General features: G+C 56.6%; 1 protein-coding gene across 1 annotated transcript in view; it reads left to right on the top strand.

Moving 5' to 3' along the window:
- LOC104915274 (maestro heat-like repeat-containing protein family member 2B) overlaps positions 1 to 10,092 on the top strand; it is a 16,158-nt gene extending 6,066 nt beyond the window's left edge. The window contains exons 3-31 of the mRNA XM_010726084.3: positions 8 to 165; positions 301 to 466; positions 623 to 721; positions 874 to 1,025; positions 1,370 to 1,513; positions 2,028 to 2,120; positions 2,405 to 2,474; positions 2,588 to 2,701; positions 2,787 to 2,860; positions 3,193 to 3,312; positions 3,458 to 3,565; positions 3,753 to 3,912; positions 4,040 to 4,080; positions 4,257 to 4,398; positions 4,789 to 4,841; positions 5,173 to 5,280; positions 5,552 to 5,671; positions 5,866 to 5,988; positions 6,124 to 6,279; positions 6,501 to 6,623; positions 6,936 to 7,015; positions 7,421 to 7,556; positions 7,672 to 7,764; positions 8,156 to 8,251; positions 8,430 to 8,553; positions 8,756 to 8,865; positions 9,329 to 9,481; positions 9,747 to 9,901; positions 10,040 to 10,092. Coding sequence (XP_010724386.3) covers positions 8 to 165; positions 301 to 466; positions 623 to 721; positions 874 to 1,025; positions 1,370 to 1,513; positions 2,028 to 2,120; positions 2,405 to 2,474; positions 2,588 to 2,701; positions 2,787 to 2,860; positions 3,193 to 3,312; positions 3,458 to 3,565; positions 3,753 to 3,912; positions 4,040 to 4,080; positions 4,257 to 4,398; positions 4,789 to 4,841; positions 5,173 to 5,280; positions 5,552 to 5,671; positions 5,866 to 5,988; positions 6,124 to 6,279; positions 6,501 to 6,623; positions 6,936 to 7,015; positions 7,421 to 7,556; positions 7,672 to 7,764; positions 8,156 to 8,251; positions 8,430 to 8,553; positions 8,756 to 8,865; positions 9,329 to 9,481; positions 9,747 to 9,901; positions 10,040 to 10,088 — 3,320 coding nt within the window. The 3' untranslated portion in view covers positions 10,089 to 10,092. The remainder of the gene's footprint in view (positions 1 to 7; positions 166 to 300; positions 467 to 622; positions 722 to 873; positions 1,026 to 1,369; positions 1,514 to 2,027; positions 2,121 to 2,404; positions 2,475 to 2,587; positions 2,702 to 2,786; positions 2,861 to 3,192; positions 3,313 to 3,457; positions 3,566 to 3,752; positions 3,913 to 4,039; positions 4,081 to 4,256; positions 4,399 to 4,788; positions 4,842 to 5,172; positions 5,281 to 5,551; positions 5,672 to 5,865; positions 5,989 to 6,123; positions 6,280 to 6,500; positions 6,624 to 6,935; positions 7,016 to 7,420; positions 7,557 to 7,671; positions 7,765 to 8,155; positions 8,252 to 8,429; positions 8,554 to 8,755; positions 8,866 to 9,328; positions 9,482 to 9,746; positions 9,902 to 10,039) is intronic.

Raw genomic sequence — 10,092 nt, forward strand, 5'->3', positions numbered from 1 at the left:
GTGGCAGAGGGCAAAGCGAGCGTGACTGATCCTTGTCCCCAGGGTGACCGAGCACAGGCGTACTGTGAGCTGGAGAGCGCCCTGTGGGAAGACGACAGCCGCCCGCCGTGCGGAGTGGTGAACCGGCTGCTGGCAGAGGTGTCCCAGGACCTGACGGCAGCCCAGGTGAGGGGTCACTGCCAAAGGCAAAAGGAGCCGCCTGCCCACGCTGGTGTTCTGCTGGTGGATGGTGGTGGCTTAGCCCTTCCAAGGGCCTCAGGCAAACTCCTGTGCCACGTGTCACCAGAGACTCTTTTTCAGGGCGTGACCAGCAATGTGAGAACAGCTGCCAGCAATGTCCTGGTGGCTCTGGCCCGGACGCACTTCACCTTGGTGATGGCTGAGCTCCAGAGCCACCTGAAGGCCACGGGGGACATGTCCAAGGAGTTTGTGCTCATCACCCTGAGCAAACTCTTCAGCACCTATGGTAGAGTGCCCTCAGCCTCCTGACATCTATAACAAATGGGAAAGGGGTCTCTCCCCTCCACGCGTAATCTGCGTTTGAGCTGGGGGATGCAGAGCTGCAGCCCCTCCTCCCTCGCTGCCGGGACTCTGACTGTGGCCCTTTCCTTCCTCTCTGCAGCTCCACAGTGCATCCCCTTTGTGTGGCTGATGCTGGCCGGCCTGCGCAGTGTGGTGGGCCAGGTGAGGAGTGGCCAGATCCTGAGCATTGCTTGTGCTGGTGAGTGTCGGCCCCAGAACAGGGGGCCTCGGGACAGCCCTTGCACCTCGCCCTGCTGCAGACTCTCACAGGCTCCCTTGTCTCTCACTCTCTTTAAAAAAAAGAAAAAATAAATATTTTTTTTATTATTATTATTATTTTGTTTTTTTCAGTTGTGAAACAGTGGCTGGGCGGAGTCAAAATGAACTTGTCCACTGGAACCCAATGCCCCTGGCCTGCCATGGAGAAAGAGCAAATCATTGAGAATCTTCACGAGCTGCTCTTCTCTATGCTGAGGAACTGGCAGGACTGCCAGGAGGAGAAGGTGAGCATTGCTGCATTCCCAGCCCAGGATGGCAGCGGGGGCACCCATGTTGGCAGCTCTGTCTGTGCCCAGCAGGCTGAGAGCTGAGGGGTGATGAGAGAGAGTGGGCTGGCTCTGCAAAGGCTCCCAAACTGGCTCTGTGCCGGGAAGCAGCCACATGTCACAGCACTGTGGCAGGAAGAGCTGGGGATGAGGCTATGGGGAAAACCTGCCTGCCCTCCAGAGCAAGTCCATCTCCTGCTGAGTGTGCGGGTGTGGGGAAGGGGAAGGGAAAGAGAAAGCCCTCTCTGTAGGAAGTGCAGACCTTCAGTCTTTGATGCCCAGCCTCTGCCATTCCTTTCCAGGACAAACAGGCTATCCTTGGGGCTGTGTCTGCCATGCTGGATGTTCTCCTGCAAGAGGAGCTACACCGAGAGCACGTCTGGGAGCAGCTCCTCTGGCTCGTTCACCCGTGTCAGGAGATCCAAGACACCTGCAGGGTGGCCAAGGTGAGACACTGTGCAGAGCTCAGGGTGGACGTGGGGCCCATGCAAGTGCCAGGAGGGGTCAGGGGGGGAGCCCTTGGAGAAAGAAGGAACAGGTGTTCCAGGGAGGTCTGAGGCTTCCTGAGCTCTTCAGTCAAAAAAGGAACAACCCGGACAGGAGCCAGGAGGGAGCGAAGAGTCACTGGGGCTCATCTCTTGGGGATGGGAGGCTTCAGCACCACCACTGTGGGGCTCTGAGTGTCTGAGGAGCTCTGTGCTAACAACTGGGAGGACCACATCCAGTTGCATCTGATGGGGGAGAAGTGGGCTGCTGGGTGGGAAATGCCTGCAAATGGTGCCCAAACACGGCTCGACTGAGAGCAGAGAGACTCTCTTGGTGCTGCTGAGAGGTGGGGGATAAACAAGAATGTCTGTGCAGGAGCTTCTCCCTGCGGAGAAACAATTGGGAAACAGTTTCTCCACTCCCAAGTGGCTAGATGTGGCTTCATCCCTTTCTTCCTCTCCTGGTCTCTCGCAGAGCCTCACTCTCTTCCTGGAGGCCTTAGAGGGCACTGAGTCTGTCATCCCAAGGGACAAGTTTCTGGACATCACCAGTGCCGTGTTCTACCAGGTAGGGGAGCCTATCCTTGTGCCCACAGCAGTTTCCCTCTTGGCTAAGACTCAGGAGGACTGCAAAACTCCGAGCCCCTGACTAAGGCGGCTCAGCCTTAGCTCCTGTATGCTCAAGGCTGTTCCAGAGCTGTGGGTGTACCCCCGGGGATGCTGTGGGGCGGGCTGGGTTTTGTCTGCCTGTCCTCTTCCCGAGAGTGCCCAGGGAGACAAGAGCGAGCTGCACAGTGTCTTTTCTGTCCTCAGTGCTGATGTGATTTTCTCAAATGGACCTTGTTCCCACAGCTCTATGACGACAGCAAGCAGCACAGCGAGGCTGATCGTGCACAGCTGACCCACTGCATCATGCTGCAGGGTAAGGAGAGGAGCTTTGGCAATGCTTGGCGGTGCCCTGGCCAAAACCTCTCACAAACCTCAGGAATGGGCATGAGTTTTTTGCTAACACAGCGCGGGATTTCCTCCCTGCAGCCCGGATCTGCCCAGAGGAAATGATCCTGTTTCTGCAGTCACAGCTGGGCGATGACTGGGAGGCTGGATGCGTGGCAGCCCTGGGTCTGCTGGGTACTCTGGCTCGCTCTGATGGTCAGTACCACCGGCTGGGACTTCCAGGGATCCCTTCTGCCATCTGGGTTGTGGCTCCGCTCATGTTTCTGCACATTTCTTGCAGAGCCCATGATGACGGAGAAGCTGCCCCAGGTTGTCAAGGCTGTGCAGCGCCTGTGCAGTGACCCCAGGATCCAGGTGAGCTGGTTTGGGAAAAGAAAGCACTGTTGGGGTGGTGATGCTGCTGCCAGCACGGGCAGGGCTGGGGTGATCAGGGAGGGGCTGGGGCATTGACCACACGGTTGTGATGGTTCCTGTGGGGAGAGCAGGTAGAGTGGAGCGGGCAGGTCTCTGTGCTGTGCATGGAAAGCACACAGCCTGCTGCTAAGGCCTGGCCCTCACCTCAGGAGCCAAGGCTTCTCCTCTGCTCTAGTTGTCTCTGCTCATGCCCAAAGGGCTGCCCTGATGAGCAGGTGGCTTCCCTTTGCCTTCTGACCAGGAAAATCACACCCACAATTGACCTCTTGCAGGTGAGGGCGGCTGTTCTGTATTTCATCAAGGATCTGCTGAATGCTAATGCCCGGAGCTGCTCAGCCTGGGATGTGGTGGGGCACATCTTCAGTGAGTTCAGCCGCACCACGGGAAGAAGGGTAAGGACAGTGGGCAGCATCTTCTTTTGGAAGACCTGTGCTGCTCAGAGGGTGGCACAGAAGCACTGCTGGGGCCACACCTGAGCCTCCTGAGAGGCTCCTGAGAACTAAGAGTAACCGGCATTTCAACACCACTGTTGTGCAGGCAGCTGGAGACCTTTCTGCCCAGGAAGCCCAGGAAGAAGGAGCTCTCCAGGCACTGTGCATGGACATCCTGGGGTCACTGGACGTCTCTGTGAGAGGGATGTCCAAAGTAAGTCACATTCCACCCTGCTGCTCCTCCTTGCCTTTGCACCACGTTTTCCTTGTCCCATTCCAACACACCAGTTCTCTCCACCAACGTGCTCTGAAGCACACAAGACTCAGGGAAATTCACAGTCCTTTTCATCTCTGAGCGGAGGCAGGAATGCTGACATGCTCAACTGCCTCGTTCCCTACAGCTCCTGTGGCCGCGGCTGCTGCTGTTTGTGGTACCAGCCCAGTACACCGGCATGCTGATCCCGGTCTCCCGCTGTATCCAAGCCCTGTCCAAGAGAGAGGATCTGACAGGACGGCGGATAGAAGATCTGGATCCTCATTTCGTCAGCTCCATGTTTCAAGGTAGGAGCACAAAGTCCCCCAGTGAGCTCTGCTGACCTGTCGTAGCACCCAGAAGGGACAGCGGAGGTATGCATGGCTGGGCACAGAATGTCTTGGAATCTTACTCAGCACTTTTGTCTCCTCACAGGCCCACTGCTGACTCCCCAGACACTGCTGGCACGCCTGTTGGTAAGTAAATGCTCCAGAGGCCGGTGCCACAAGCCCCCAGGAGGAAGCAGCATGGCCATGGGCAAAGTTGTTGGCTGCTCCTTGCTCACCAGGGCAGAGCCAAGCTGCTTCCATCCTGGGGAGAAGCTGCTGCTCTTGCTGCAGAAGTGACCTTGCTTCTCCTTGCTCTCCCTCAGGTGGTGGCAGGCAGCCCTGTTGCAGGCAGCGAACTCCAAGCTGCTGCATTACTGATGATGCAAAACCTCCACAGAAAGTTCCACAGAGCTGTGGGGGCCATGTGGGCTGCTGAGATCCCCCTGCTGCTGCAGTGTCTCCAAGGTAAAGTGCTGGTGGGGAGGGAGAAGCAGAGGCAGGGAAGGGGGGGAGTGAAAATGCAACTCTGTAGCATGGCAAAGGGGAAGCATTTCCTGCAACCCAGTGCTTGCTGTGCTGCTGTTCCCATTCCAGAGAGACAGCACTCAGGCCCGGGGACCTATCCCCCCAGGGATCTGCCCGTTCCTTCACATCCCCTCAGAAAGCAGTTCTCTTGGAGCAGTTAGTTCTGCGTTCCTGCAGGGATGATGTTTGTGGGGGGGGACAGGTCATTGTGGAGGGGGTATGGGTCCCAGCTTGGCAGTATCAAGTGCCCAGGCCAAGCCAGGTTTGCAGCAGCTCTTCTTCTGTGGTTTGATCCCAAGTAAAGTTCTTTTGCTTTCTATTGCTGTGCAGGGAAAGATGAGAGCTTCCCGGACTCTGCAGAGTGGGAGAGCCGCCTGCTAAAGGTACAGCATTGCCGAGAGGCACGGTGCAGAGAAGTGCTTGCCTGCCCCAAGTAGCCCCGCTCCCATATGAGCCACCACGGGACAGGAACAGCCTCTCAAATGCTGCCTCAGAGCAGCTGCACACCTTTGTGGTGCTGCCTCTTCCACTCTGTCCCAAGCCCAAGGGCGGTGTTAGGAGAAGAACGACAGGTGGGTTTAATGGAGGGAATACTGGGGCAGCTGGGAGAGGAACTGTTCTTCCAGGCACCTCTCCCCAGAAGGCTGCAGCAACTTGGGGGTGAGGGAAGAGGCAAAGGGCAAAGGAACATTGTCTTCTCCTGTTCTCCAACAGTTCCTGAAGGCATCGCTGGAGACCATAGAGGATGAGGCCTGGACCGAGGCCCTGAGCTGTGAGCTGAGCCAGCGGCTAAGCAGCTCTGCCAGCAGCTCTGGAGAAAAGGTGAGTTCCCCCTGTCTCTACCCAGTGGTGCAGCTGCAGGTGCCCAAATGAGGCTGGGGCTGGTGCTCTGCCCACACGGGTTGCTCATGCTGCTTCCCCAGCCAATGCCCCCCAGAGGGCCTTTCCCTGCAATCTGCCCAGGGATGGCTAAAGCTCGGCCCTGCAGCTGCTCTCAGAGATTCCCAGGGAGCATGGGTCCTTCCCACCTGGCCCTCCCCCAATAGGTTAAGCTGCTGCCACATCTCAGCTTCTTCCTTCCTTTCCCATGCAGTCTTTCCTGTACAAGGCTCTGGGGACAGTGCTGGGAGCCTGTAAGGGAGTCCTCCACATCCAGGAGAAGCTGCTGCAGCACCTGGAGGAAGCAAACGTGGAGGAGCTATGTGAGGCCCAGGTGAGCTCTCCTCTCCTCCAGCTCCTGCAAGCATCCCCACTCTGTCCCTGGGGCAGAGGGCTTCTCCTGGCCCTGCTCTGGGCCTATCTCCTCACTGCTGCCATTTTCCTCAGGCAAAGTCTGGCCCGGCCACTGTGGTTGACCGCACCAGTAGGCTCAGGCCTGTGCCAACTGCCCCTTGTTCTTTTGTGCAGGGAATCATCTCTCTTCTCAGCCATGCTGCTGAGAGCAACTTCCAAACAGTCCTGGCCACACTCACCATGTTTGCGTCCAGGCTGTGCAAAGGCCGCAATGCGAGGATTTCCAGGCGCAAGAAGGTAAAGCATTATGGGTTTCCATCTAGGCATTCTTCTGCCTTATTTTCACAGCAGCTCCTGCCTTGGGAGCCCAGGTACATCGTGGGGCACTAGGGGCCGTTGAGCGAATGTCTCAAGGCATTTCTTCCCACACAGATGGAGCTGGACAGCACGAGAGCTCACGCCACACGCAGCGCTCTCATGCTCGCCCACGGCAGCTTGGCACTGCGTGCCTCCAAGGAACAGCTGCTTGCCCACCTGGAGGGAGACATCGTGGGCAACATCCTGATGCTCTACAGCTGCAGCTGCCGGGTGAGAGCTCGAAGCATGCCAGGGTGTCTGAGTGCCCATCTGCAGCCCCTCCACATGGGGGGATGCTGAGATGGGCCTTCCCTTTCCAAAGGTCCCTCGGGGAATGCTTTGTGCCCAGAGGAAGATCCAAGCCCTTCCCTTAGCATTGCCCCCACGTGTCCCCCTTGCAGCCCTTGTCCCTTCCCGCAGTTCAAAGACTGTTCTTCTCTCTTGGGCCTCAGGACTTGCAGAACAACCTCGCGCTGGTGCAGAGCATCACCGACTTCAGCGCTGCCTTCCAAGCTGTGGGTGATTCTGCGTGCTTTAACCCCTCTTTGAAGGGAAAGCTTCTGGAGATCCTGATGGTGAGTGCCTAAAGACAGGGCTGTCTGTAAAGGAGTTCTGGGCTGCGCCACAAGACTTGCTTCCCTGGTGGCATACAGGTCTCTATTAGCCACATGTCTCCAGCTGGAGGGGACCTTGGGTGCTGGCAGGCAGTGGCTGGGCAGTGGGCTAGGTGCACCAGTTGTCAAGCTGCTGCATCCTGCAGTGCTTCCATGGGAATTGTGGGAGTGATGGGACCGGTGTGTGGCAGTTCTGTTTGTCTTGAGGCTTGGTGGAACAGGTCTCATGTGCCCCCTGCCCACCTTGACAGTGTCTCTCTCTGGGACTTGCAGGACTTGATGAAGAAGTATTACTCGGGCATTCCTGTCTCCCCAGTGCCTCTAAAGGTGGTTCTGGCCCTGGAGCAGTTGAGGTAAGATCTGGGGTTGCAAGGCAGCATGGTGGTCCCCGTTTTGGGTAGCTCCTGAAGGCCTGGAGGGGGAGGGGGTGAGGAGCCGCATCTACAGCAGAGACGACTGGGCTGTTGTGCCTGGCGAAGCTGAGGTTCTGGGCAGGAAGAAAGGCCCTGGTGCTCCTGTCCCCTGGCAGGGAAGAGAAAGGAGAGCTGGGGTCTTCTTCCCTTCAGAGCGGGAGGTGGTTCACTGCTGCCAGGGAGGAGGTGGGCGCTGCTGGAACTGAAGACAGTGCTCAGCAGCATGAGCTGGGGGTATTGGCTTTGTAGCTGCCGATTAGGAGAAACTCAGATGTTGTCTGAACCAGTCTGGAGAGTACTGGTAAAGGCCCTTTCTGATTTCTCTTCCTTATTTCCTCCTGTCAGCAAGCTGAAGCCCTCTTTTGAAAGCAAGGACATGGGTGAGATGTTGGTCCTGTGCTGCAAAAACATTGTGACACACCCTTCAGAGGAGATGATGCTGAAGATCAGAAAGTCACAGCAAGCAGCTCAGTACCTGCAGGTAACCTGCTATAACTTTCCTGGCCACCTCTCGGTCAAACCCTACCTCAGCACACACAACCTACGCTCTGGCAGCAGCCGTGATGCTACACCTCACTCTTGTCTTCTGCTTTCAGCTTCAGCAAACATCACTGAAAGCTCTGGGCCGGCTGATGGCGGTTCTGCTCGAGACAGAGCCCACTGGCGGCTTCTTTCAGAACATAGTCCATGTGAGTATGTGTGGGGCAAGGGAGAAAGCATGGTGCCTGTCAGTAGTGGGGGCAGAGATCTGGGGACTGAGAGGATGATCAGAGGGGGAGAAATCTCCTGCTGACGTGCCAGCTCACTGCAAGATTAGAAATGAGCAGAGAAATGGGCCCTGCAGGAGGAAACGCAGGAGCCAATGCCTGGCAGGCCACAGCCGAGGAAAAGCTCCTGGGTAAGGAGACAAGAGTGACTGCAGAGAGTGGGAGCAGCAGTGCCGGTGCTCAGTGAGGCGGGAGGCCACATGGAGCAACAGGGCAGACCTTGAGGGAAAGTAGTGGGAAAGGAAGAACAGGGAGAGGGGTGGCAGGAAGGGAAAGAAAAGACGTCCTCATTGAGACAGATGCTCTACCCCAGATCCTTCAGAGATCAATGATATCAGAGAACATGTGGGAGCGCAAGAGGGCCCTGCAGACCTGCTCCCAGCTTCTGTCCGCTTGTGAAGAGCTTCAAGTGAGTAAAGAGCCCCACCGTATGCCCCTTGCTCTCTCCCCAGTGCCCCTGAGCTGGAAGGCGAGCTCCGCCCAGCTGTCCATGCTGTGTCACCCATTGCGTGGGGAAGGCACAGGCAGGAGAAGCTAGGGAGAGCTGGGGCTGTCTACAGCTTTGTTCCTGCCTCTCACCCTTGCAGAGAGGAGATGTCTGCGAGCACTTTGGCTCCTTGGTGGGATTGCTGGCGCCTCTGACGTGCGACCCCATGCCTGCATCCCGCCAATTGGCTGTCACCTGTCTGAACTCCCTTCTCCGAATCCAAGGTGAGTAGAGCAGGCGTGCTCCAGCCCTTTGCCCTCCTCTGTAGCACTACCAGAGCCCCACGGGCTGGGCCCTATTTACAGAAGGGAGAGGCACTGTGCACAGCTTTCTTCTTGCCCCCACCCTGTCCTCTGTCTCTCCCCCGTGGAAAGCAGTTTCATTTCCAGAAGCATTACATCCCTTTACTCCCTCTGCTCTTTCCAGCCAAAACATCCAATGGAGTCATTGAGACAAGAGACATCAGGAGCCTGTGTGAGGGGCTGCATACCTGCAGTGTTACCTCTCAGCTCCAGACCTCGTCCAAAATGGCCAGGGTAAGTGGACCCAAAAAGGGGTGGTGGGATCTCAGTGCATAGGCTTCTGCACGACCCTGTGCTGCTCCCAGCCTTTCACACTATTTCCAAAACGAGCTGTCACCCTGAGTCCTCTTTTCTCAGCAAGCAGCAGGAGGCTCTCAGCTATGTCTGACCTTCAGGCACCCAGTGCAAGGAGCTGACACTATGATGTGCGTCTGTGTGTGTGTGTGTGTGTGCATGCGTGACTGTGGCTGCTGGGAGGTAGGCTTTGCATGTAAGCAAACACCACGGGTGCAGAAGATGAGAGAAGGCTCAACCGCCTTCCGTATAAATAGCAGGGTACAGACAGCAGGAGCGTTGTGATTGCTGCCTGGATGACCAGCAAGCCAATGAATTAAGAATGCCCTTAAAACTGCTTTCTGTTTTGAAGAGCTGCCGCAGAGCAGTGATGGGATCTCTCCTGCTTCTCATTTCTCTGCAGATCGTGTGCAGAAACTTCCCCGTGGAACGCACCGTCGACTTCATGATGGCCATCAAGGAGACCATCCGGAAAGCCAAAGGAGTGCGCGTGCGTGCTGCTGGGAAGTGGATGATCACCTTTCTGCAGATGATCAGGAAGGACATCTGTTGGAACGTAAGGGACTTTCTTCCACAAGTCTTGGACTTTTGCTGGCTGTTGCACTATGACTTGTGCTGTTTGCCTCTTGTGCTAAAGAAGCATAGCCTGAGCACAGAGCCAGGGCATGGACTAGGGTGGCTGGCATGAAATTTAGGCTTAGGACTTGGCAGCATGTCAAGGGGGCAGGCAGTGCTCATGCACTGGATGTCCATGGTTACTCCCTGCAGAGTCCAGGATGCAGCAAGTCATTCTTTCATTCTTTCTCCTCTTCTTCTCTCAGGTGCCTCCAATCCTCTACATTCTGCGCAGCTGCACATCGTTCGTGCAGCAGAGCACGTTCATGCCCTTCCTGTGCCACGCGGTGGCCATCCTCACCCGCTGTCACAAGGAGTTCATAATTGACAGCTTCTCCCAGCTGTTTGGGCCCACAGACAGGTACTGGCACTCCTGCCTTTGCTGTTGCTGCAGTCACAGTTGTAGCTTGCCTCTGCCAGAGGGATCTAGGGAGGAGGCAGCTTTTCTTTTTTCCTCAGAAAATTACTTAGTCACAACTTGAGACTCTCCTTTTTCTAGTGAGACGTGGAGGAGAATAAGAGAGTTTTACCTTCAGCGATGGAGCTGATAGA

This window comes from Meleagris gallopavo, chromosome 1, assembly GCF_000146605.3.
Source record: "Meleagris gallopavo isolate NT-WF06-2002-E0010 breed Aviagen turkey brand Nicholas breeding stock chromosome 1, Turkey_5.1, whole genome shotgun sequence".
Taxonomy (NCBI): domain Eukaryota; kingdom Metazoa; phylum Chordata; class Aves; order Galliformes; family Phasianidae; genus Meleagris; species Meleagris gallopavo.